Source organism: Pungitius pungitius, chromosome 1 (assembly GCF_949316345.1).
Source record: "Pungitius pungitius chromosome 1, fPunPun2.1, whole genome shotgun sequence".
Taxonomy (NCBI): domain Eukaryota; kingdom Metazoa; phylum Chordata; class Actinopteri; order Perciformes; family Gasterosteidae; genus Pungitius; species Pungitius pungitius.
Window position 1 is genome coordinate 33,105,268 of NC_084900.1, and position 26,767 is coordinate 33,132,034.

The window sequence follows — 26,767 nt, forward strand, 5'->3', positions numbered from 1 at the left end:
CCACTGCCACCGGAGCAAAGGCCAAGATCCCACATCTGTGCAGGTCGCCCTGGGAGCAGCTGCTGTCAGTCTTACCTCACCTGTCCTCTGGCAGGTCCGCCGGTCAACAGCCAACAAGAGCACTTCCGTGCTATGAACTCTTTTTGGGAAACTCTATTCAGACTAACCGAGCCGTACAGCAGTTAGATTAGATAATGTAAGCGTTCATAGCTACAGACTAGACTATCAAGAATGGACACACAGCGCTTGATGAGATGAAAATGAATTTAGTTTAACATCACATTAAAATTAAAATAAATCCCCGGAATTTGAAACAAACTTCCACTAAACGATGTGTAAAATGATCTTAAAATTCCATGCGTTTCTTAAATTTCTTCAAATTTTAATCCAGTGTTTTTTGGGGTACATCCATCTTTTCCTCTAGTGCCATCATGTCGAATTTTGTAAATACTTCATGCGATATATTTGACTGTTAGAACTTGATGAATGCCACCACTGCGTGCTTCCAACAGGTTTAATCCAACAGAAACAGTCCTGATGCCATTCTAAGCACGGCTATGCTAACATATCCCAACATGTTGTTGTTTAGCAGCTGTCATTTTCCCCACGTTTGATGGATTGTTCGTTTTTACCATCGATTCATGATACAACAAGTATTGGACAAATTACATTTTAAAGTGCTCGTCGAGCTCAGTGAAAAGACTCGGCATCAGCAAAAATCATTTTAATTCCTCCCCCCGGGGGACCACAAATGTTTCTTTAAAAATCAATTGCAATCTTAGTGTGAAAGTGTGTTAGTGTGAAAGGCCTCATTACGGTTAAAGCTCTACGAACAACAAATGAGGATGTTTTGTTTGCTCTTCCAATCCTTTCAAAATTGTTCATATAATTGTAATTGCAGCATGTAATGCAACTACCAGAACACATTGGAGGTGTGAGGCTTCTCAACACATTTGATACCAGTAAAGCATACTCATGAGAATGCAGGAAATAATAATAATAATGATTATTATTAGGATCTAACTAAACGTTGGGCTGTGAAATTTGAGGTAGTTTGGGCTTAACACAATGAAATAATGCACACTTAAGAGGTACGACTGTGGGTGAGTGGGGCCGTCTTCCAATCGGAGGGTTGGTGGTTTGATCCCAAAAACCCGGCTAACCCGCATGTCGATGTGTCCTTGGGCAAGACGCTCAACCCCAGCTTTGCTCCTCTAGCTGTGACTACAGTGCGTGATGTCATGTAGGGTTAAGGCGCTTTGAGTGGTCAGAAGACTAGAAAAGCGCTGCACAAGCCCATTTACTGCCGAGTTATCTTTTCATAGCACAGCAACGGTTCTGATCGTAGTAAAACACACCTGAAAAGTAATTAATATATCAAGAGAACATCCCTTTCAGGATGGCATCAAATGTCTGAGAAAGTCCCTCTGGAACAACACAGTTGCATGAACTTAGTGCCTTCATTACGTTCCATTTAATGTGTAAAATATATAAATATGAGAATTTAGAGATATCCACAATGAAAACATAATGAAAAGCAACACGTTATTCCCTAACCATCGGGGATAATTTTGATAGGAATGGCCAGCCTTCCCAAGACAACATGAAGAGAACCGTCCGGATTGTCCTTCTGCTTTGCAGACTTGTTTCCTCCTTGTAGGAGCCTCAGTAGTTCCAAGACAACAGATTGAGTGTTTTTCTTTTCTTTCTTCTGCGGGTGTTTTTTAGTTACTTTCTTTGCAGCGGCAACCTCGGCTTTAGTAGCTTTTCTTTTTGCCGTTGTGTAAGCCTTCTTCTTTGCAGTGACTCTTTTCATTGTGGTTTTGGACCTCCTCGCAGTAGCAGCTTTGGTTGGTTTTGCTGATGAGAGCGCGTTCCTCGCAGAGCTGTTCTTTGCATTCCGAAGGAACACCTTCTTTGCGCTGGGCTCCGTCTTTTTGTCATTTTGGCCAGCTTTGTGGGACTTTGACAAACTCTTTGAAACGCCTTCAGAAGACTTTGTGTCCTCCCGAACCTTCTTCGTAACCGGCGCGTCTGATCTGAACGCCTCGTTGCGTCCCTTTCCGTCGGGCCGGCCGGGATTCGAAGGCCTTGCCTTGTGAGACGGCGGCTCCAGCTGAAATTTGGTAACCGCTCCGATGACTTGCTTACGATGTTTGGGGTTCGCCGTCCCGGCGGGCCTTCTCCCTTCGGGGCGTTGGCTTCGAGGCTTCACTGCAGACGCTGAAGTGGTCTTAGGTTTACTCGGGGTGGCCCTGAACTTTAGCGTTGACCTCGTTGAGACGAGACTTTTGGATGTGACCTCTGCTGGTGTGGCGGTGGTTCTCGCCGATTGGACTTTGCGCGCTCTCTGAGAAGCGGAAGTGGGCTTGTCTGCCGGCAGGCTCGGGGCGGGTAAGCTTTCGGGCGCCGTGGCTCTGCTGGCGAGTGGCCCTTCTGTGGCCGTAGTTCTGACTGTAGCGAGTGAGGGCAGAGCCCTCTTCTCTTGCAGGGAACGGGAGATGTGCCTGCTGCGCTTCATTTTGTTCAGCTCCTGAGCGAGGTCGGTGAAGCCGTCAATCAGGATCTCCAGCCTCCCCTCCAGTCTGCTCAGGCGGGCGTCCATGTCTCCGTAGCTCTTCTCCAGCTCGTCGGCCTTCTTCTTCTTCTTCTCCTCCTCCCCCCCCCCGGCCGGCTGGATGGCGATCAGCTCCTCCAGTCGAGAGCCGAGACGGCTCTGCTGCCGCCCCATGTTGTGAACGCTCTCCTTCATGTCAAGTGTGTTTCTCTCCAGCATGCTCAGGCGTTGGTTGAAGCTGTTCAGGTGAAACCGGAGGAGGCGGTGGTGGCTGGAGTGCCTGACCTCTGGGCTCGGGGTGAAGCGCGGCGGGAGTCTGCTCGCCGATCTGCGCGTGGTGACCGAGGCCGCGTTCGCCACAGCCGCCGTCGTCCAACGAGTGGTGCCGTGGCGAGCTGCTGTGGACAATAAAGTCCTAGTAGGGACTATGGTCGCTGCTGTGGTCTCATCATCGTCGCCATCGTCGTCGTCTCCACTGCCAGACGACAGGATCTCTTTCTCCCAGCTGAAATTGAATACTGCTTCTGCTCCACATAACAAAGGTAGAAGGCCTTCTGTGTGCTTATCCAGGAAAGGGTCCCCACAACTGTCTGCAGACGGCATCTCTTCTCTTAATGTCAAAACAGCAGAATCAGGTACGATGCAGGCAGAGACGTTCAAATAGTAAATAATTCATCAATTGGCATCTTGCACCCAAATCACCTCGTCATCTTTGCCCTCGGCGCAGCAAAGATTGATCAGTCACGAGTCCTCATAAATGCCACACCTACATTTATGTCGTCGGACACTCAGGTTATAGAATGTCTGTGCTCGGACAGCAAACGCTTGAGCCAACACCTGGACATGTCATTCCTAGCAAAGCGCAAGGCCGAAGCAGAGAGCCACCTCAGAGAATGCATTTGGAGGTAAAGCAAAAGGAAGGAAGAAAGCAATCGAAGGATCTGAAGTAGACTAAAATGAAGGTTTTCCACAGGACACACAGCCCTTTTATTCCTCAAATTTCTTTTCCAGAACAATAAAATCTGAGTGATGACGTAATCACTGCCACCAAATATATTATTCTACCACCGCCGGGTGACCTTAAATTTGGCAGAACAATAAATCCAAGAAAAACAATATCCACCAGCAGATCTAGAAAAACATCTCGCAGTACAAAACATCCGGACGGGTTGGAACCCATTTGTGTCTCCCATCCCTGCACTGACACACATCTCAATCACACCTGCTGAGGGAAGAGGGGGGGGGGGGGGCGAGAACCACGGACATGCTCACATCCCTTTTCCTGTGAATGAAACCACTGGGTGCTACTGCCGGCCCCTGGTGACCTTTGCTGCCCGCCACCCCAGTAACCCAAAAACACTGTCCAGAAGACCGTGAGAGCAAGACAGGGGAAGAAAGGGAAAGCAGAAAATGAATGGGGGGGGGGGAGGAGGATGGGGATGGAAGAGGGGAGGGGGGGACTACCTTTCACAGCGTCGGCCAGTGTATCCGGCGGGACAGCCTCGACATGTTGGCTGGCCGTCGGCCTCCAGATAACAGGCGAGGGCGAATCTGTGCCAACAGAGGGCGCGGAGAAACCATGAGAACACTCTTTTTTTTTGGCAGGATTCATGTTATTTCAAATACAGTGTGACCTTTGTTTACTAAGGAGCAAATGAGTCGTTTCTTTTCTCTTGGCGCCGCACGCTGCTCACTTTCCATTGTCCACATCCTTCAGCAGCGTAATTAACAGTAATCTGCAATGCAGACCGACTAAAGCTCAGTAGACATGAACTCACTGGTTGTTGGAAGCCGTTCCAGGACAAGGGCAGGGCTGGCAGGCCCGAGCGCCGTCCGTTACCGGGTTTCCGTAGAAACCATCCTGACAGCGCTCACACCTGGGCCCGGCGGTGTTGTGGAGACATTGCTTTTGGTTCGGGACACGAAAAAATGAAAAATCCACGGTGAATATATACTGTACACAAAAGTGTTTCCACATGTGGTCGGGATTAACCCCGGGAAACCATTAGTGCATTCCACTGCTCACATCAAAGGGGGGGGGGGGGGGGGGGGGGTAGAAGAAGAAGAGCAGCATTAAACCCACCAGACAATTGCCGGTCTCCTTGTCACAGCCGCTGGCGTGACCGTTGCAGTCGCAACTCTCGCAGGTGCCCAGGTACAGGCCAGAGGTCGTCCTCGTGTAACCTTCGTCACACTCCTGCAACGACATAGAAAAACGCCTCGGGGTGAGAGACGAGTACACTACATTACGTTTATTCTTGATCTTGGAAAAAGTGAAATAATGAGTCCACATACTAGTTTTTGGATTACAAAAAAAATCCGATGTCATGATTTAGCTCCATTTGGATCGTACAATAATTAAGTCAATTTATGACCGCTCTCTGAAATCTGCACGGTCACCTGGCAAGAAGGTCCTCTGTATCCCTGAGGACAGGCGCACTCCTCCACCTCCAGAGCACGTCCGTTACCAGTGGAGTCCGGAACGGCGACGTCCATCTCGATGTCTTTGATACTATTGGACACCGAGTGCACGCCGTTAACGAAACACGCCGCGTCCCCTCGAGATGGGCGATGGCGCGCCAATGAGCCGTGACAAACCTGCTCTCCGTCATGTCGTCCGCGTAGGTCGCCCTGATCATGAGGACAGTGACGTCGGCCAGGGCCATCAGCAGGTGCTCCCGGGTACACGGCTGCCGGTCAGAGCGACGCCACCCCGACTAGCAAGCAGAAGGTTCGGAGAGAAAGGGCGCCGTCAGTCCGCCGCGTTCGGCACGCGATACGCGTTTCCCCCTTTGAGCGACGCAGCTCACCTCTCTGAAGGTCACGGCCACAGTGTTGGAAACCCGTGGAACAGGCTTGGTCTGAGCGTAGTGCTCCAGGACGATGCCGTTGCCCTGGAGAACCACATCTGGCTGGCCGTCGATCGGCGGTGATCGCTGATTCTCCTGGAACAGCACCGTGTAGCGAAGCTCTCCGCCGTAGGCCGTCACCTGGGAGCAACGCCGTCAAAAAACAAAAATTGCATGGTGGGAAGGCATATCACCCCACCTATGATATTGTGGGGGAAGTCACAAGACACCAGATGTTGGGCCTGGCTGTGAATTGAAGCCAAAAGGTTCAAAGGAGGCTCTAAGGGGGGTTGTGCATGAGTGCAGTCTTTTCACTTCAAAACATGTCAAGGCCTGACTGAGTGAGACAGAACAAGCAGACACATCTGGCTGCACCACCACTTTTCTTTCCTTTCTTAGCCTCCTCCTCTGCTCCTCCACCCTGTTGTGTTCCTCTTACCTTATCTCCTAGGAAGCTCTCAGGCAGAACCCAGTAGTAGATATCTTTGGGGGAAAAGGGTGATGTGCGGTAGACAACTTCAGAGGAGCCCCTCTGGGAGATGCCTTCGGAAACAGTTTTGGTGTTGGCTCTGTTGGAGATGGAGAAGAGCTGCCCGTTCCTCCCTCCGCGCACCTGAGAGTGACGCAAACTAGTTGTCTGAGATGTGAACAGAGACTATTTGAACATGGCATCTCCCTATTCAGCATTTGACAGGATTTGCTGATTCACCATTTGTAGCTGAGCAACCTACTTGATCTCTATTCCAAGTGGAGCTGGCGCACTGCTTGGTGACGCCCATGCAGAAGCAACGTTGACAGCCGTCGGGGTTGGTCTCCGATAGGTGGAAGAATCCGGCCTTACACTCATCACACACAGCGCCCGCCACGTTGTTCTGAACCACACACAAACGCACACGTGTAATTCTAACCAATAGAATACTTGGCCCGGATCGTTTTACCTGTTGGATTTTTTTATCTTCTGCAGAGTTACGTTATTTCATAGCAAAAGACTAAAGAAAATAAACAAAGAAGTAAGACAAGTCTGCCCCCAATATAGGACAGATCTCACAACAGATGGTTAGAATATAAGTTTGCATTAAGGCATATATACCTTGCAGCTGCATGGTCTGCTGCTAGAGGTGATTGTCCCTCTGTTATCACAGCTTTCTGCAGGAAGACAGCAACGGAAAGAAGATGACACAATGTGTGGGGTGGAAAGTACACCTGGGAGTGTTCCAGCCATGCTGCATATCTGAGCTATGACCACATACTACTGCCTACTGAAACACCAGTGTGTGTGTGTGTGTGTGTGGGGGGGGGGGGGGGGGGCAATGGTAATCATTTGATTTGATTTGATTTGAAGCATTTTATTTCTTGAACATGTAGACATTTAAAAAAAAATAATATTTAAATTTATTTAAAAATCAACATAGACATAGACCACAAAATTAGAAAAGTCACCTTTTGTTCAAGAAAAGGAGTAGAGAGAAGCAAAAGCTTATAGATACCCACCCCTATCTTATCCATATTTGCACAGGACTCCTTGAATTCCTAGCACTAGAATTATTTCCATGCCATGAAATGAGAATAAATATGTTCATATGGCAATATACTCACTGGTGTCAGGTGTTATAGGAGTACATCTTCCATTAGGCTGAAGAGGGTTACCCTGGTAACCAGGAGCACACCTGAAAAGAAAAGAAAAAAGCCCAAAATGATTTATGCTTTCCTAAAAATCCAATTCTGGGACAGATGATGTCATTGCTAGTTTTAATAGCAATCTGGTGTTACACTTGTATATATGAATTAAGATTGAACTGCCACTAATTAAATAGGATTGTTGTGTTATATAATCCATATTACTGCCATCTACAAACTATTTCAATAGTAATAAAGGCACAGTTGATATCAGTTTCCTCACTTTTCACAGCGTCTCCCTGTGTAGCCGGGCCTGCAGGCGTCACATGTTGGCTGTTGGTCAACGTCCAGGAAGCAGGTGTCCGAAAACCTACAAAGCCCAAAAACCAACAACAGTGGATTAATGACAAGCAGGTTGAATGAACCTGTGCCAAACTGTTGAATGAGCTCAGCTTTAGGGAATACAAAAAAAACAGCACTTCCCTTTGATGCCTTGTGTGTGGCCCGTGTGTGTGTGTGTGTGTGTGTGTGTGTGTGTGTGTGTCTATTGTGTGGTTTGCTTGGGACCTTACCGCCGCGAGGTCTCATGGTATGGGCAGGGGCAGGGCTTGCAGTCATCTGAGCGACCTCTGGTCGCGTCACCAAAGTAGCCAGGGCGACACTTCTCACACTGAGGGCCCTCTGTGTTGTGTTGGCAGCTCTGCGGCAGGGAGAACACATTGCTCATTCATGTGCCGGGATGCCACTCATAACAGGACAGGGTAGTTTGACATTTTGGGACATGAGAACTAGTTTTAAGCTCTCCAGGGTATGCTCAACAAGATGAACTCTTATTATTCCCAAAAGAGGGAGTTAGCCATTAGTTAGCCATTTACCAGACAGCGTTCACTGATTGGGTCACAGGCGCTGGCGTGTCCATTACAGTTACAACCAGCACAGGTGCCAAGGTAGGAGCCGCCGGGGACACGCTCGAAACCAGGGGAACACATCTCACAGGACAGGCCCGAATATCCAGGAGGACATCTGGGAACGATAAATATGACCACCAGCAGCGACGCTTTCATCAGGTTCAGGAACACAACTGTGACAAGTAGCAAACGTTTCTCAAAGCGGAGATAGAGTCACGAATGACATTCTATAATTGTGCAGCACTTCTCACCCTTATTATGTGCAAAACGCATCTGTGAAAAAGGTGTCTTTGAATGTCATATGCTGCCCGAAGGCTTACGAGGCGTAGGAGAACTCATTTTGAGGTGTCTTACCTGCACTCTTCGACATCCTTAGCGTGACCCAGAGTGCTGAACTCCACAGAGGTGGTGTCCATGACGATTTCACTGAGCCCCACGCTGACCATGTGGTTGTCGTAGATAGTGCGGATGCTTATGCTCTCCAGGTTGGCTAGCGTCATCATCAGCTCCTCGCGGCTCACAGTGCGGCCGTTGGAGTGCTGCCATTTGTCCTAAAACAATGGCAAGCAGGTTTTACCGATGTCGATTTCAATAAATGAATAAGGAATATATGGCTTTCTTTGCCAATGACTTACTTCAGTGAATCTGATCTCCTTCTGGTTGACCACTCGGCCAGGGGTAGGTCTTCCCCTGACGGACACAAGCCTGCGTCCATTTCCAACAAGAACCACATCGGGCTTCTCCACCGGCTCAGACAGGCCGCGGGCCAATGTGTACCGCACCTTGAACCTCAGGGAACCTCCGTAGGAGTCGATCTAAAAACAGTAGAAATAAACGCAACGCTTTAGTTTGCGGGTAATCAGCAAAGTGCAAGAAAAGCCCGCCGATCTTTTTACCCTCTTACCTTGTTGCCCAGGAAACGGCGAGGCAGTGTCCAGAAAGAGTCAAGGTTGAGGAAACGGCGCGACAGGTCGACGAGCTGGAACTCCTTCATCTCTGGATTGACGAGGAGCTGGGTGGAGGAGAGCGGAGGAGTGCCCGGCCTGGACGGGTAGGTGACATTCACTCCTGGAAGTAGGAACGACACAATCAGCTAGCTCCGTTTCTATGCCCTAAATCTAGGGCGACGCAAACTTTTCGAGGCAAAGGACAGCGCGACCGCATGGTCGGTTTAATAAGCATCGACGGCTTCAGTGCCTTGGAAGTCTTCCTCCTCTGTGAAACGCAGGCTGATCTGGTTACGGTAGCGTCCGGTGCCCTTGCAGTTTTTGGACGTTCCTGCACAGAAGCAGGAGACACAGCTGCCCTCCACGCTGAAGTGACCAGCTCGACAGTTGCCTAAAATGATCAAGACAAAAACACAAGACAAATGTAATTTGTACGAAGAATTCACTCGGGTGAAAACGGGTAGCGATGCTGATAGCGAAGCCACAGTAAAAGTGAGAGGGCAGTACCTAGATTTGAACTGGACGTGAGAGTGAGCACGCCGTCGGGGATACCAAACACCAGGCCCTTGGCGTTGATGGCCTCACAGGTGTACGCCCCCTGATCGGCCTCTTTCACATCGCGAATGGTCAGGGTGCCGCGGCCGTCCTCGCTGGTCATGGAGATCCTAGGGCACACGGCGCAGAGGATCAACTGCAGTCATTGTCTGAGCACGCGCGCACGGCAGACCGCTCCCACCGGGTGGACGTTCTGACACTGCAACTTTTAGATTGGAGTGCGCGCCACAAAATACTTGGAATCCCCAGTGTAAATAATCTGATGAGTCGGCGCAGAAACCCTTGCGTTGTTACGTTTCTCGAGAGTTGAGTGCGAGAAATGTGCAGGGAAGGCGAACTCGTAGTCCCTTTTAAATCCTCGAGGTGTGCTGCAGATCAACTGAGCAGGAAACGGCTTCCACCAGATGTTTTATTTGAGATAGCCTCCCCAAACAGTGCAACACATGCTTTTAAGAAATGTAGCACCAACAAAACTCACATTGGATTTTCTTTTAAAATTGATTTGTAGTACAATATAGAAGAAGAACTTGTCATCAAGCCCACCTGCTGCTGAGTGGAATGTGTCCCCAGTTGAGTCTCCAGGTGATGATAGGTGTTGGCACTCCAACAGCCTGACACGAGAACGTCACCGTCGCCCCCCGCGCTGCCTCGATGGACTCTTCCGGCGGGCTCGTCACAGAGGGAGGGGCTGCAGATTGTCAAGAAGATGACAGCTGTTTTTAACGTAATAAACGCACACGTGACTGGAACTCGCCGATGAAGGGAAGCCCATAAACGCCCGAATTGGAATCAGAATTCTCTGCTTTGGACGGACAATTCCCTTTCAGTGCTCAGGAATGGCCGCTTCACAAAAAAGCCCTGTGTCTAAGTTGCCGCATGTGCGGGAAAAGAACGGTTCACAGCGAATTCGTCGCAGCATGGAGAGGAAGTCACAGGGTAACTATGCAGGAGAGTCAGAGGAGCGTATAGAGAGGGTGTAAAAAAGTGTAATGTGCATGAGAGAAGAGAAAGAAAAAAAAAAGGAAAGGCGCCGCAGACAGCTGCCGGGGCGCGACTTACTGCAGCCGTACTCATCCGAGCGGTCGGGGCAGTCTGGTTCTTCATCACACTGGTAACTGGCTGGGATGCAGGTGCGACTGTTCAGGCATTCAAATTGCTCCGGAGCGCACCTGTCGCCGGGGCCCTTGGTGGCTGCATTTGTGACAAAATAAAGAGATGGAGCGCAACTTTCATCGACTTGTATCCCGGCAGTGGTATCCTTTGGCTGCTTAAGGAAGTCTGCGCGTTGACCTCTTCGGGCTCAAAGGGGACTTACGGCAGTCCGTTTCATCCGAGTTGTCCTCGCAGTCGTTGTCTCCGTCGCAGCGCCACAGCTTGAGGGCGCAGCGGCCGTTCCTGCATTTGAACTCGTTGGGCTCACAGGGAGACGGAGTACCTGTGAAAAGACGGAGGGTAATTAGTGCGCATGCTGTTGTCTGAGAGGGGGGGGGGGGGGGTGGGGACACACACTCGCAACGGCCCGTGTCTCTACGCACCGCATCTGAACTCGTCGCTTCCGTCCGAGCAGTCCCTCTCTCCGTCACAGATGTAGTCCCGGGGGATACACTCGCCACTCTGGCATGTGGCTTGATCCGCCCTGCAGGGCCCGGGTGGGCCGGGGGGCCGCACGGGCTTCTTGCCGGCGGCGGTCGTGGTTGTGGTCACGGGGGTGGTGGTGGGGACCAGAGGGGGTGGCGGCGTTTTGTTGGCTAAAACAAATCTCTGATTAACTTTTAGAAACCCCCAAGGAACAAAGGACTTACTTCAGTTACAATAGGGGAATGTGTGTCTCTCACGCCAAGGCCAATGATTCCACGCAGCCGCCGACCGCGTCGCAACTCGAGCAGAAGCCACTCACCACAATTGGTCTCGTCGCTCATGTCTCTGCAGTCGGGTCTGTCGTCACACAGGTATTCCATCGGGATGCACGTCCCGTCCCCACACCTGTGCTCGTCTGACATGCAGGGTCTGATGCCGGGGGGTGCTGTGAGAGATGCAGAGGCTATAGTTCCCGCCCATAGACCACACCAAAGGCATACCACGCTGCGCGGCTACCAACAAAATGAGGTGGAAAACCGAGGCTTTCTGAAGCCTCTCGGACGTCAGAACACTACGGGTGTGAAGCAGGTGTCGGGGTGTAAAGACGATTTGTGTGACACTCAGATAACCAAGGATATTCTGAAAAAAGAAGAATTTGTGGGGATGTAGATGGATGGGCACCACGACTTTAATCTTCTGATTGAAGAGTTTAAAGATAAAGTTACAATTATTCTCTATCAGTTGCCATGCCTGTGTAAAGAGTTGGTGGAATTTGTGTGAATCAAAAACTCTGGTTTAAACAGCAACACTCCTAATCAAACTCAAGCCATGCAAAGGTCTTTCCTATTCACCGGGGACCTCCCGGGCACTCACAAGTCTACTTTATATTGGTGCTGCCATGCAAAACATTCCTCAAACCACATGAACACTGCTTGTACACCACAAGGTAAAAGGTCGTCGCCCCGGTTTCAACAACAACAATAAAAAGACAGGATACGCTCGACTGTTCTTTCAACAAAAAACAAAAAAAAGGCACTACAGCTTCTACGGTACAGTCGGCTCAGTCACCATGCAGAGGGCCTGGCCCAGTACAAACCTGGCACCGCTATGGGCTCCACCGGAGGCAGAGGTTGAACTAGAAACCAGAGGGAAATGTTAAGGGCACCGCCTGCCGGTGGACCTTAAATTTGCTGTAAAAACACACAGCCGACGCTTGTGTGACAGAGTCACCTCCACCGCCCGTGTTAAGCGCCCCCCCCCCCTGTAGATGTCTCACCTATCCCGAGGTGTCTGAACTCAAAGCCCTGGACCGAGGTGACGTAGGAAGCGATGGACCCCTCCCTCACCACGTTGTACAGGACGCTGCGTATCTGTTCGGTGTTGCTGTTGTGGTCGGAACCCACGTCCATCTCCACAAATATGTCCACGCCATCGTCTCGTATCATCTTCCTGCAAAAGAGCAAGAAAAAGCCTGGTGAGTCTGCGGAGGTTTAACAGGATTACCGGTCTAAAAGATTCGGTTCTTACTTAATGAGGACCACGTTCACTGTTTGGACACCTGGAATCCGGTTGTAGTCTGACTCCAGCTGCGAAGAGAAAGTCACACTCGGTTGAGTTGAAATACACTTATTTATATTTTATAAATAACATGGCTGAACCTAGTAAGGTAGCCCAAAATTTGTACTAATGTAATGGGTTCTTTGTACTTGAGTTCATCCTGTTAGAATAGGACGTACCGTGTCCACCACTGCTTCGGAGATCTCATTAAAGGCCACTGAAAAGATGTCCTCAAGCTCGGGGCCGTACACCAGGGAGTCAGTGAAGTTGACAAGAGCTCTGTAATATACTAGAGACACAGATATGAGAGGAGAATCTGTCAGGCAAACAGTACAACAGCACACAACGACCAACAGGCTCAGCGTCGATGTCCATCTGTTGTAGACCCTAGATATTATAAGCCAATAAAACAATCCAAGATCAAGTGGCTGAGCTTGTCAAACACAATGTGATACTGGGATACTGTTCGGGAATTCTTCTTCTTCGGGGAAGGCTTTGGTTCAATATTTCAGAAAGTCCAAACTGAGGCGCATGGCTGAATGAGAGCCACAGACAAATTATGGCATCTATTTCCATATCTCAGTTGTGGTCGGGCTCCGCGCTAAAAACCGACGACCGCTGGGCTGCACCACACACGGGGCGCAATGACAGGCTGCTCCCCAACACTCAAATATAACCATGGAGCTAAAGTATCAGGCCATGTCTTCTTCCCCCGTGTCTCTTTTTTTGTGTTTTTTCTTTTTGGGGGTCACGGACACGGGGGAGGACGTGCTCACGACACGTCACAGACAGGTGCTGATTCTTTTGCAAAAGCGGAGTTGAATGTGCTGTCTGAAACCTAATCCACGAAGACGCTACGAAGACAAAGTACGTGCGTATCAGCCAAAACAGCAGGAGATTGCAGAGGACCTCCTGAATGAACGCAGAGGATGTCAGACATTTGGAAGGGAGTTTGATTGTCACTGCTGTGCTCGCGGCTGCAGAGGAAGGGTCAAAGGTGGCGTAAACATCCTTTTCCCATTAAACGAGTCATTTCCTTTTAACTTTTCCACTTCTTTATGACGTTTTTTTTTTTTTTACACTTGCGCATATCCATCCATCACACATGTGGACCGACCACAAAAAAGAGTTTTTATATAATGCGTCATGACGTTTTGTGTTAAAAAACATTACATGAATAGTGCTACTAACACTTTTGGCACGTGTGTTATATCACATGTAAGCAACCATTCCGAATAGCACATCTCAAAAGCTGGATATTTTTCTAGAATCGACTCTTTCCCAAATTTGTGTTGACTCCCCAGTCATTATCTCAATACACTACATCTAAGCATCACCTAAGCCCCCCTACGCCCTCTAAGAATGATTAATTCATCCAACCATCACTCCAGCAATGTATACTTTTGTTAACTCACCAACAAAAATGTAGACTGTATATATTATGATTCCGATGCCGTGCAACTTAGCAAAGGCCCACTGGGTGCCCAGTTCTCAAATAGCTGCCAACGCTTTGTTAGGAAGGGCCAGCCAGCTTCTGATCTCAGACTGGCAGTGTGGGTTTAGGGAGGAAGTCAATATTTGAGCCGTTTCTGGCATTCAGGCGGTAATTTCCATGCCAAAAACAGCCATGTTCCTGGAATGCAAACATACATACCCAATTATCTGCATAAGAATACATAAGAAAACACTTCCCCTTGGTGCTTGCTCTGGTTCCTGTCTCCTTGGGTAATCCCTTAGCAGGTGGACATGTATCATGCTTGCTTACCAGGAGAAACTCAAAGAAAGCTCTGTGTTTCACATTCAAACTGCTTTATCTGCGTTCGAGGCGTGTTTTTGCTGCACTGCCTGAGCTCTGCCTGGTTAACCGCTAAACTCTCCTTCCTTTAACCAGAGCGTTTGGCACTAACCAAACCTCCCATTCCTGGAGAGGAAAAAGACCCATTTACGACAAAAGCAAACCGAAACGCCCGTGCAAACATACAGTAACGTTAGCGTGTAACAACAGAACTGCAGGCTTTGGGCTCGGCCTGGCAGGGTGCCTGAGCGCTGGCTGTTACTGTCAGACTAATAGGATTAATAGGCGGGGCTTGAATGTGGACCCAGAAGACAGGCAACATCAAAGTTAGTCATCAAAGCTCCTCATTTGACCCGCGTATAATCTAATCCCTCGAGTGGGTACTTGCCGCGAGGTCAACGGCGGCCCGCGGGGCCCCCCGACTCTCTCTCTCTCTCTCCCCCTCTCTCTCCCTCTCTCTCTGAGCTCGCCGCTTTGACGTTCGCAGACTGGCAAGCGTGGAACTGCCGCCGCCCCGAGATCTTTTGATTAGAGCGGCGGGTTGTGCCCCGCTGCGATCCTGTGGCTCTTTGACTCTGAGAGCGGTTTCTCTCTTGTGTCCAGGGGTTAAGGAGGTCCCCCGCATCCCCTCCCCCCCCCCTCCTCCTCCTTCGTCAAGCTCGACAACCGTTCAAGAGCGATGGCGTTGTCAGATGGGCCGACATGACGGGCAGAATCATAGCATTCCATACTGTTAATGTGCAAACTTATTGAGCTATTAAAGCTGCTCAGTAGAACTGTGGCGGCTTTGTCCGATGGGCCCCTCTGAACACATGGAGGCCTTTGCAGAAGACAAAGACTCGATTGAGCAAGGGAGCGCAGCTTGTCCTTTAAAAGCCCCGGCCGCTTTGGGCTTGACCTTCAACCCCTCAAGGCTGCGCCCCCCCCCCCCACGGCATCGGCCTGAGCACCACCCGAGCCATTTACAGAGGATCTTATAAGAAAAAAGGGCTGGAAGCCACACCTGCGCTTTCTACTCAACACTCTTTGATAGCATATATGTTAGCACCCCGCGTGGGGTTTTCTACTTTGTCCCTCTAAATATAATTCCAAAACAATTCTCTCTCCCTCAGTTCACACACACGGCTTGTGAGCATAATAGAGACACCATGTGTATGACAGATCCCGTTTTCATACCCAATGTTGCAGTGATTCTCAAAGACAGCTGGTTTGCATCATTGTAATGAGCCGTTGAAATTACAACCACAAAAAAAGTCCTTTTCAAATTAAGTTGTTGGAACCCATGTTTAGCAAGTGTTGGGCGGTCCACAGTGATGAAGAGTCACGTATTTCCATGATATCTTGACGAAGATGTCCCGGGCTGGAATACGCAAGTGTTGTCACGTCAAAGGGTGACGAACTGTATTACTCAATGGAACAACTCACTTATTTTCCACAGGCATCAGAGCGGGACTCTTGGTGGAAAAGACACTCAAACGCTGCATGCCCAAGCCTTCCTTGGAATGTTATCTGAGAGTGTGTTTGGAAACGAGAGCCGCACAACTGAACGGAGCAGGTGATAGGAGAGAGCGCTCTAAAGGCGAGAGAGAGGGGGGGAGGAGGAGGAGACAAAGACTGTAGTGCGGTTTGACTGGGGCTCTGTATGTTCCCCAGATATGAAAACTTTGACCCGCTTGCTAAGGCAGCCCAAGGAGACGGAAGAAATGCCGAAGCCCAAAAGGGAAAAGGGTCAAAGAAGAAAAGCGACACAAAGACCAAGGGAGAAGGATCAAGTCGGCCAGGTTACATCGTCAGGAAAAGATTGGGAGCAGGGGGAGAAAATAGAAGGTGACAATCAGAAAGGGAATTGCTATAAGAGGTGTAAGAGAAACATTATGTTTAGGAAAATGCAAATAGTTAGCATGAAGATTCTAATAATGTAAATAGACAAAGTAAAACAGCTGAGACAACAGCTGGAGTGGAGTGCTGATCCCTGGGGAAGTCAGTATCCATCTCTTGCAATAAACCGCCCCACTAATCGCCCCCCCCCCCCCCCCCCCGTCCACATGTTGTGGGTTGGTGGTGCTCGGTGGGACAACGGATCCCGTGGGTTTTGTTTACTTGATGCTCATGACTTCTGGCAAGAGAGTCAAGGAGAAAGGATCAGAGGGCACATCTCTTTCTAACCGCCCCATCTTTTGGTCCGGGCAGAACAAATAGGATATCCTGTGAACCAAACACATGCTTCCATGCGCCAAAATGTACCCTTCAGCTGTCCGCTCCAGAGACACACACACACACACACACACACACACACACACACACCCTGGGGTTTTGCAGTGACGCAGGGAGGAGCCGCTTCCTGTTTTCCCTCCCAAATGGAAAAAAAACTGAGCGCCATGATGAGTGTGATTATTATTATTTATTTTTTTTTAACCAAAAGTCAAGCCCTGGCAGAGGCAACAATGACCATGTTCTGTTTCGCGGTGACTCATTCATTCTTCCACTTGCTTTGGATGCAGTTACACCGTGGGACGTGCTCTGAAATGTCAGCTGAGCAGAAGCCTCTCGGTCTGCAAAGTCTTCCGAGAGCCTGTTCACTGTCTTTAAATAGAGAAATGTTCTCATCTAATCTCGGGGACCAATACAGATTCTACATTAACATAGCGACACTGTGCCGAGACAGACATGCACACTTGGATCCGGACTGTGTGCGACTCCACTCCTTGAACAACAGCTCCTTCATATTCAAGTGGGTGTGTTGGAACCAACTGTACAGCTGTTTAAACAAAATAAATAAAAAATAAACACATGGCTCCTAATGCATCATTACTATAGCTGTTTGCATGTCTTTTAAAAGGAGAGAAGATTGATAACATGTTTTTTGTAAAGTTTTCCCTTTAGATTCATCGCGTTTGCTGCAAAACTACTACAAAAAAAAATCCCAATATCTCCTGCCGAGAACGCAGAGTATTAAAAATAATGAAATATCCACAACATGAAAGACTGCAGATATGCTGCGACCCTTGTCCTAATGGGAGTGAGAGCCAGCCAGACGGTGGGTAACGGCTCTATTATTACTCTTCACTCCTTTATGGTGATCAGCGAGTGAAACGAGGCCTTCACTGCGAAAGACCACCAACGCACAAGATCCCTGCAAATAAACCCCTCGAGAGATTAAAAGCTATATCTGGAATAAGTGCCCGCGTACAGCAAGAAAAAAGTGAGTTAACCGTGTTTTCACAAATCCCAGGAGAGGTTTCTATTTGCTTCGGATGTTCTGCAGAACACAACCAGGAGGCCTGGTGCAGCTTTTATCCAAATAAACCTTCAAATCTGGGAAAACTACAGGACAACTGGAGCCCTGCCAACAACCACACGTTCCAACGCAGCAGTCGTTGTGTGACACAAACAAACTCATTTCCCCCCCCCCCCTCTTATTTAAGGTATTTTCATCCGCTGCAGCATAGATCAAATAAACTGAGGTACCAGTTGCGAGCTTGTCCTTGACCAAAGAGAAGTCCTTCAAACAGCTGCACGCGCCCTCTTTCCGTGTAACCCTCCCCATCTTTTTTTTTCCCTAAAAGAGGAGCAGCACAGGCAAGTCCTCCAAGGCAACACATTTTTGTTATTTTGGCACAACAGAGGGAAGCATCACGGGGCAAGGTGCAGTAATAAGGCTCGAGTCCAATCACCCCGCGGTTCCCCTCCATGTGCATTAAGCACAGTGAGCGGCTTCCACCAGCGCCTGACCGCTCCGGCTGAAGACGGACCGACCAGACGCCTCTTTCAGTGGACGCGGGCCCTCGTGTTTCTGTCTGCCGTGTCCACGGCTGGGAGCGGGTCCTCTGATCGTATTGTCAAACAAGTTTTCTACTTCTGCTCTCGGGTCATTTTGTGACCACCTTTAGAGCTCCCCCCCCCGCCCTCCTCGTCCTCCTCTCCCCCCCGGCGGGGCAACAACAAAGACTTCACCAAAATAGCAGCAGCTGCCAGCACTCGTCCCCCCGGCGTAACTGCCCAGGAGTGCACCAGTATGCGACACACACACACACGGAGGCAGGGGCACTGAGACCGCGCACTTCTCACACTCGATGATGATGATGGAATAGTGAGTGGGTGGCCGAAAGCAGCGGCCGGTTCACTGCCCGGGCCAGAGAGAGAGAGAGAGAGAGAGAGAGAGAGAGAGAGCGAGAGCGAGAGCGAGAGCGAGAGAGAGCGAGAGCGAGAGCGAGAGAGAGACAGGGGACATTATCCTGATGTATGGCCCACTTATGCTGCAACATCTGTTATTCTCTGGAGAAAACAACAAAAAAATATCGACTACGGCTTGCTGACATGGCCAAAATCTTTGATCCAGACCAAAGTTGTGTTCTATCTTGATAATGAAGCAGTGGACATTCTTGTATATACTGCATGTGTTCAGAATTGAAACATTTAGTCCAATCTGTGTCGGACCAAATATGCGATATTAAATCACTTCTCCAAAAAGAAAAGTCTCCGACAGAGACGTATTAAGACTGCCAAGTGTATTGCGTCACAGTGTGACATCGGAAACAACTTTATATTTAACAAGGGGTTTTTTTTCCAATACTGTGACACCCTCCCTGAAAAACACTTTTCTGAGGATAAGAATTCTCAAGGTTTTCTTCCCAAATTGGCTCCCATCCCCATTACAAAGTGGGACATGGTGACTTTTGCTTCTTTGCTTTCTCAACAATGTGGCCAATATCCTTGGTGCAATGGGAACGTTCGGGACGGAGCAACAAGGAAAGGCTTTCACGGATGAGATCAATTCTATTTTGTCTCCCAGAAATCACTTCTGGGATCTCAGTGTGGAGGTCAAGACAGGTTGGGAGGACATGGGACGCAACCTTCGTATCCCCATAGGAGATTGCAGACTATGATTGTGTGCAAATAAAAAAAGATTAAGAGGCTAAAAATAATCTCATCTTGGCTTCTGGGAGGGTAAGGATAGGGGAATGGGGATTCAATAGCTGTAGGCAAATAGTGACACAACAGGAAATAAGCCTTAATCGGGGCAAATGTGGTAAATACATCTCCTACTTCAAAGTAGTGGAGGGGGAAGGAAGGAAGAGGCTTGCATGAACAGTACAGGACGAGAACCCTCATAGAAAGTATTCAGCATTATGCACAGGAAACTCAATTTCCTTCCCACTGCTGTTGGGCTCAAAACTATATAAGGAGATGGCCTGTCTCCCCTAATGGCACCGGGATCACACCGAGCGGAATCCAAATATATTGCCACCTTTGACATTCCGTAATATGTGAAATAAATTGCAGCGTAATCTCAGTTTCGCATTTAATTGCCACATTAAAGCAACACTGACCTTTAAGTGGTTACGAAAGCCAGGACGTTCATGGAAACAGACGCAATTAACCAAAGTTACGGGGAATGTTTGCGGTCGCGTCTCACACCACAAAGTGTGAGCACAATCGAAAATACATTACATACACGTACATACACGTAAAGGAGTCTATTTTTGTGGTCAAAACTGGCCTTGACCTTAGGGATACAGTACCAAGACACACACAAAAACAGATAAACTGTCATCACTTTAGTAGCTAAACATTTTCTTCATCATTTAGCGCTGCTAAAAAAGTTTTTAACCTAAAATTGCCAGCCGAGGTTTGCCACATGCTTTGAAGGCCACGCAAACAATTAAAAGCTATTTTAATGAAGAAAAAAAAGAATCACAGTGGTTCTATTTCTATTTCTGTGAACGAGGCACATGATGCGCCTCAGCTGTGATGTCAGGCCGCAATGCTGGTGGCGATGTAATCCGCCCGGCGACACCAAGGACAAGACGACAATAGGAACATGATCTGACCTGTCAGGATATTGATTATGTTATTGTTAACAAACTGTTATACAACAGTATAATCATTTTTTTTTTTCAAAAATAATTTTGACTTTTTACCCATGAGATTTTCAACTCTATGTATTTGATATTTTCTTTAAAAAAAAAGTTTGACCTAATATAATATTGACAATTTTTTAACATTTTTTTTATTTTTTTCTCAAAACATTTTTCAATCAAACATATTTGGACCTTTTTTTAAAAAACATTTTTGACTTTTTTCGGCCCAAAATATTTTGACTTTTTTTGTAGGACAATTGACAGTAACACCTAGATGCGGTCTGATAATAGACAGGAAGAGTAACACACAGCAGTAAACCACAGATGTGAATTAATAGTTTCAAGGATTAATTTGCTATCTAATTAATGTTTTAAGTTTTAATTTTTCTTTCTGGTACCGTCCAATTGATGTATTGAAATAAAAAAAATGCAAGTGTTAAACTTAAACACAAAAGTCTACAAAAAGTGAGAGGGCTGCAAATAGCGAAAAGCATTTGAGTGGAAGGTTCTGTTCGGGGAGCTTTCGTATATCTCATTGTGCTGTCGCCTCGGCCGCTGGTTTAACAGATGAAAGAGGAGCGGAGATGCTTTTGTCTCAAAGACAAAGCTGAACAAGTGTGTTATGACCAGACTCTGGCAGGCTGGAACGGACGGGGGGGGGGGGGGGTGTATTAGGATGTGACGGTATCATCATTCAGGCACCGACGCGCGCACACGCGCACACCCCCACACACACACCGCGTGTAGCGACTGAACTTGGGAGTCACAAATAGGGGAGCTTCAGAGGGATGAGTTATCTACCGCACATTGACAAAATCTGCCAGGAGAAAAATGGTTCCATTCAATAGATGTTCTGGTCCCTTACTTGTGCTCTCGGAGACGTCAGGCCAGGGCGTGCTACCATCATCCTCTCCACTGGGCAGATCTTTGAAGACAGAAAATTGGGTTGATGGTGAAGTGCGCTGGTTATGCTCAGCTATGTAACACTTACTGTATAATGCATAAGACTTGCTCTAAATTCCTCCTGAAAAGCGTGAATGCTGCACGTCAGTGGTTGTATGTGGCATGAAATTCACCCAAGTACTTCTGTCATTGCATATCTAGTATTGGGACGGGTTAACAATACGAGGAATGCATGGGTGGAAAAACATCTTTAAGGGATTTAGGGCAGCTGTGTTTGTGGTGACACGGCCTCCATGGAGCCCACCTCCTGAAACTCCGTCGGCGGCAAAGTCCTCGTCGTCGTCCAGCAAGCTCTGAGACGCCGGGGCGGCTTTCTCCTCCTCCAAGTCTTCTGGCAGAGGGACCTCTCCCCACACCTTGGAGGCCTGAGTCACCTGCAGCAAACAGAGAGAGATTTATAGGGGTTGAAGTCTCCGCAGAGAGAGGTTACACCCAGTACTACACGTGCACACTGGAAGGGTGCAGGGAGAACAAAAGCTGGGACAGGAAACATGGGGTTGTGAGGTGTTTACTTTTACCATTTATTATCTCCTCCAGGCCTTTGTCACAAATCCCATACAAACAGCACTAGTGTGAACAAAGCTCATTCAGAGATTTTCTGTTGAAAAGAAAAAATTCTTTGTCTGTGTGTTTTTAATATGAATGGAAGAAGCTGGCAACTGGCAATAGATTTGTACAGCTGGTTGCAATGACGGACGGAGGGAGATACACACACACACACACACACACACACACACACGAAACAAACACGAAACTCTGAAAGCCAAAGAAAGCAGCTGAAGTTGACATCAGATTAAGTGGATGAAAAAAGTTGAAGTATGATTCAGAATCCCCCCCCCCGGGACACAAAAACAGCTCCACACTCTGGAACTAGTAAGGAGTCTATCGCAGAAACATGAGGAAAAAAAACATTCATTAGCCACACCTAGTGGGGGGGGGGTGGGGGGGGTTAATTAGTAAAAATACACAGTTTTATGCCAATAAGTAGTGTTATTTTATTGAGGGGATTATTCCGGTATTCATTTGCATTACATGAAAATAGAGAAGGAGCTGGCTACACTCACAGAACACCTGATAGACATTCTTCCATCTTATCATCATCATCATCATCATCGTCGGGTTATCTGTGCTAGCGGAGCGGACCTGTGTTGGTTTGTTATCTCCACTCTCACCATCTCAGCGAGCCCGGACCCCGGCTATAAGTTTGGAGAGGACCATGGCAGGATGGCACCAGCGGCATTTACGAGTCGGTATGGTCCGCATACGGGACATATCCCCAACAAATCCCTCTTCCCACCGACTGAACACCCTTGTAGCAACAATCCCGGGCCGTTTTCAAAGGGAAAGCGCTGACCAGCCGAATTCCTTTCAGTGGTGCCGACCGGCCAACCATCAGTTTGATCACCTCCTGCTTCCCAGTCCCTCGGGATGGGTTATCATCCGAACCCGTTCGGTTAACATTGAGGCAAAAATACACCTCAAACTTATTGGAGCAGCCTTCGCTGATCTTAAAGCCGGCGGGTTAACCCACACGTCACACAGGAACTTGCTTTCTGAGCGGGCTCCTGCGACCTTTACTCCCGGTCCAGGAGTTAGACGGGCGTTGCTGTGGAATAAGTAATAGATCCCTCGAGATAAAGGTTCTCGACAAACCCCTTGTGATTCTTTGGACTCCACCCCACTCAAGAGGGCACTCGCCTCAGAGACCATTCCCAGAGGGGACAAATCCCAGCCAGGTAGCTGCTCGCGGTGCCCATTTACATGCACGCACACGCATGTCACACGCTGCAGAGCGCAGACATTCCAGCCAATAGGAATTCCACCGTTTTACTTATGAAATACTGCGCGCACCAAGAACAATGTGTGCCTAGCAGGACGAAATAGTTGTAGCTCTGGATAACTGACAGAAACCATGAATAATGACTGACAGGTGAGGGTATCCAGAGGCCTGTGGATGGACATTACGTTTATCCAGCTGTTAGCGGGACCAAGGGAAACAATATAGAGTTTGGTCATGTGAACCAGTGATCAATGGGGCGGATGCAGAACCTTCTCCAAAAAAAAAAAAAAAAAAAACCTGGTAAATGTGAAATTAAAGCCAAGATTCATTCTTCCGTCTGTGGTGAAATCTCGCAGCTGGAGACCATCTGTCGTCTCGACTTCCAAACAAATGCTCAACATGGTGCATTTGTGCCGCGTGCCCGTTTATTTCATTTCACATTGACTTGCCATTAACATCCGCTCCAGTTTGCCTGCTTCTCTGTTTCCGGATGTAGATAATAGACTGCTACCAGACACACAAAGGTTTACCATCCCATCACAACAACAAATGTCTCAAAGAAATGATTTCAAAAAAGCGGGGTACATTTTTCTGTAATTTGACCTGGCGAGATAAAGCTGAATTGAAATGTTTTATTGTGAGAATCTTCAGTGTCGTGTAATCAATGCTGAGATAATGATGCACGAGCTTATTCACCACAATTTACTTCTTCATATCACCCCCCCGGCTGCTTTGCCTTAACACTCCCCGACTGGTGCTTATTTGCAAACTACTGTGTGTTGCTGTTGAGATAACATGCACTGACTTACAGGGGGTCGTTTGAGCATTACCGGATAGAAAGGAACACAAAGAACACAAAGTCAGAATATCACTAGACGTATACTTTAAGCCCTCTCATCAAAAGCTTTAGATCCAGACACATTCTTCATGTTTACCGCGATGGACATGCCTGTGTCTGTCCAAAGAATCATCACGTCATCATTTGATCCTATTCAATGGGAAATTAGCATACTGTAACGACTAGCGAGGTCGCAGTGAGGTTTCACCACCAAATTATGATCGGAACATCCTAGTGTCAAATTCTGCGTCGAGGTTGAAGAACGGTTTCCAGAAGCAGTGAGCGTGGCAGGAATGTACAGAACGACATCCAAACAACTGGAATCCCCCCCTTCAAATGGACTTCTACATAAATGTAAGTGTCCACAAACACACACGCGAGCATGCGGCAGTACACGCAAACACACATCCACACTGTCACACGCCATTATAAACCCGCACTTGTGGTTACAGCTCTGTGACAGCCAGATCCTGTCAGAGGCAGTGGGAAAAGAATTCTTCATGGGATTTGATTCGCCCCCTCGGCTAACAAACCCACCGATGCAGCTGCAGGACAATCTGTGAGAAACATCTCAACACGCATAACCAATGTGTAACAGGAAACACGAAGCTGCTGTCCCACAGAGAGGTGACGCTCCCTACTGGAAATATGTAATGCTGTTTCATGATAGAAGCTGCAAGGCTTTAGCATTTATAGCATCTTCTGAGATCACGCCATGCATCTGCACACACACACACACACACACACACACACACACACACACACACACACACACACACACACACACACACACACACACACACACACACACACACAGAGGTGAAAGCAGAAGGAGGCAACGTGCCGTATACGGTTCATTCCCATCAATCGATTCAAACCCCAGGTTGTGACCTTTCAAGCAAGCAAGCAGTGCGCTGGCACTCGCAGAAAACCTTCACAGGATGAATTCCCAACCTCTCTGACCCTCCATCCCTCCCCAGCTACTCACCTCTCTTTCTCTCTCTCTCTCTCACTCTCACTCTCTCCTTCTTCTGGACTAACAATATCTGCTTGGACTTGAAGTTGCGGCGTGCGCTAAAGAGGAATGGAATGTAACCGTCAGAGAGCATTAAGGGCCTGAATGCTTAACACATGCTTTCTTCTCGTTAGGCAGAGTGGGCTGAGAAGAAGGAGCTCGCCCAGCCCTACCAGGCACCAATGAGCTACCGAGCCTCGGGAAACCCCAGCGCTGCCTCTGCCCGACCCCGTTGCCATCAGTGCTGCAGGAGTATTAGGGGGTGTTGCGTTAACCGCGGTGATCGGAAAAATGAATCCGGTGCATGTTGTTTGCGATGTCCTTGGCCTCGTGTTATGAGAGGGGGCGATGAAAGATAAGGCGGGAAAAAGGACAAACCCTGGAGAAATGTTTCTCTTCCACACTCGCAGGAACGGGAGACACAGACGTTTCAAGGTTCCAAACAACGGGGGGGGGACGGGGGGGGGACGCTTTGTCTGTGTTGGTGTATGTTTGTGTGTGAGAGAGAGAGAGAGAGAGAGAGACAGGGCTCCTACGCGTTTAACCCTTTGGTGGAGTGCTGGTGGATTGACCAAGCGCCACCTCTGACACCAAACCCCAGCCTGGGCCCCCTGCGGCATGGAGGGCCGACGAGTGAGCTCCTTCAGCTCTCTGCGGCTTGTTGACATTTTCTACAGGGTTAAACCCAAAGTTATTGGAAAGGGAGGAGGTGGAAGGAAGCTCTTCATTCAACGTACAAACACCCTTTGACAAGGTGCAGGCATTGTCTTCTCGAAGCGTCCCACGACCAAAAGCACATGTCGGAAAAGCGGGCGTGCTGAAGGGGGAGTGAAGGGGGCCAGGGAGGGAAAAATGTGAAGGACAAGTCTGCATTTTTAAACACGTGCTTTGAGTGGCTGCCCGGCCTCCCCCCAGGTCATTCGTTCTCTCTCCCACACACCGGCCATGCCGCGCTTTTTTTTACCATAAGCTTGTTCTCCCCCTGGATACAGACTGAGAATGATGCATTTTTAGACATATTCTGGTATAATGAGGTGATGCAGGAGAGTGCAATGCACTGATGGCCTGTATTTAATGACAGCATTGAATGTATTCAACGTGTAACAAGCATACAGTGTGGTTTATTCTGTGGTGCATATTGTAAAAGGACCTCAGCTGCTCAAAAAGTACTTTCGGTTCAGTGACTTTGTCCGACTCATGATGCACAATAATAAAAAAAATGATTACCCCCCAACGCAACAGAACAAAAGATATGAACGATGATTTTGGCCGTGTGCCTCAATTACCCACAAAGCAAGTGTAGTCGGCAAACCCAGACATTGACCCACGTTGCCTTGAACAGATATGAAGGGCGGGCTGCGGAGGTCTGCTGAGCATCACTTTCATCATTGTGTAAACCGCACACAGGAAAAAGCCCACCCGCTGCACCTGGATGCGATCAAAGAAATTCAACGAAACGCCATGAGAGGGCCTGTTGTGTCTGCCTCCTCCGAGGCACAACACTCCTCTGTGATGAAGCAGTCAGCGCCTCCCACCATGTAAGCATCTGCTAAGCAACCTCACACACTCCCGGCCCTTCAGACCAACTGGTTTGGGAGGCACGTCTAAATGAGCATCCAGCCCGTGTGGACTTGTGAACAATAGGTGCAGTCACAACGGGGCGAGCGAGGGGGGTGGATGTCTACAGACCAACAATTCAATGAAAAGATAAACTAAATTGCATTTTGTGTTTGGCTTGAGGGTTATCTTTTCTTGCTCTGCTGCCGGTATGAAAGGAACATGAGGATGAACGGTACACAATTGCCTCAAAAACCAATTTTAAGTTAATACCAATAACCCTCTGTTTTTGCTTTGGAATGTGCGTTGTATCGAATCATCAGTATTTCCCCATGAAATTACATTTCCCACAAGTTGAAACTGCCAAAGGAAAGCATTTGCAAGTCAATT

The 26,767-nt window shown here is 48.4% G+C and overlaps 1 protein-coding gene across 10 annotated transcripts in view; it reads right to left on the reverse strand.

Moving 5' to 3' along the window:
* Nucleotides 1–26,767, reverse strand: part of hspg2 (heparan sulfate proteoglycan 2) — a 76,219-nt gene that overhangs the window by 33,272 nt on the left and 16,180 nt on the right. For 8 of the 10 annotated variants that reach the window (XM_062565416.1, XM_062565439.1, XM_062565429.1 and 5 more), the window contains exons 2-30: nucleotides 21,432–21,561; nucleotides 21,090–21,149; nucleotides 12,748–12,857; nucleotides 12,539–12,597; nucleotides 12,288–12,460; nucleotides 12,108–12,146; nucleotides 11,331–11,456; nucleotides 10,969–11,181; nucleotides 10,749–10,868; nucleotides 10,493–10,624; nucleotides 9,977–10,121; nucleotides 9,386–9,543; nucleotides 9,129–9,269; nucleotides 8,836–8,999; nucleotides 8,567–8,746; nucleotides 8,286–8,482; nucleotides 7,899–8,046; nucleotides 7,596–7,723; nucleotides 7,307–7,393; nucleotides 7,003–7,073; nucleotides 6,497–6,552; nucleotides 6,138–6,278; nucleotides 5,846–6,019; nucleotides 5,368–5,547; nucleotides 5,156–5,274; nucleotides 4,958–5,069; nucleotides 4,641–4,754; nucleotides 4,336–4,463; nucleotides 4,022–4,108 (exon numbers count right to left, since the gene is read on the reverse strand). In XM_062565416.1, coding sequence (XP_062421400.1) covers nucleotides 4,022–4,108; nucleotides 4,336–4,463; nucleotides 4,641–4,754; nucleotides 4,958–5,069; nucleotides 5,156–5,274; nucleotides 5,368–5,547; nucleotides 5,846–6,019; nucleotides 6,138–6,278; nucleotides 6,497–6,552; nucleotides 7,003–7,073; nucleotides 7,307–7,393; nucleotides 7,596–7,723; nucleotides 7,899–8,046; nucleotides 8,286–8,482; nucleotides 8,567–8,746; nucleotides 8,836–8,999; nucleotides 9,129–9,269; nucleotides 9,386–9,543; nucleotides 9,977–10,121; nucleotides 10,493–10,624; nucleotides 10,749–10,868; nucleotides 10,969–11,181; nucleotides 11,331–11,456; nucleotides 12,108–12,146; nucleotides 12,288–12,460; nucleotides 12,539–12,597; nucleotides 12,748–12,857; nucleotides 21,090–21,149; nucleotides 21,432–21,561 — 3,692 coding nt within the window. The remainder of the gene's footprint in view (nucleotides 1–4,021; nucleotides 4,109–4,335; nucleotides 4,464–4,640; nucleotides 4,755–4,957; nucleotides 5,070–5,155; nucleotides 5,275–5,367; nucleotides 5,548–5,845; nucleotides 6,020–6,137; nucleotides 6,279–6,496; nucleotides 6,553–7,002; nucleotides 7,074–7,306; nucleotides 7,394–7,595; nucleotides 7,724–7,898; nucleotides 8,047–8,285; nucleotides 8,483–8,566; nucleotides 8,747–8,835; nucleotides 9,000–9,128; nucleotides 9,270–9,385; nucleotides 9,544–9,976; nucleotides 10,122–10,492; nucleotides 10,625–10,748; nucleotides 10,869–10,968; nucleotides 11,182–11,330; nucleotides 11,457–12,107; nucleotides 12,147–12,287; nucleotides 12,461–12,538; nucleotides 12,598–12,747; nucleotides 12,858–21,089; nucleotides 21,150–21,431; nucleotides 21,562–26,767) is intronic. The other 2 variants (XM_037478125.2, XM_062565420.1) reach the window with 2 other exon arrangements.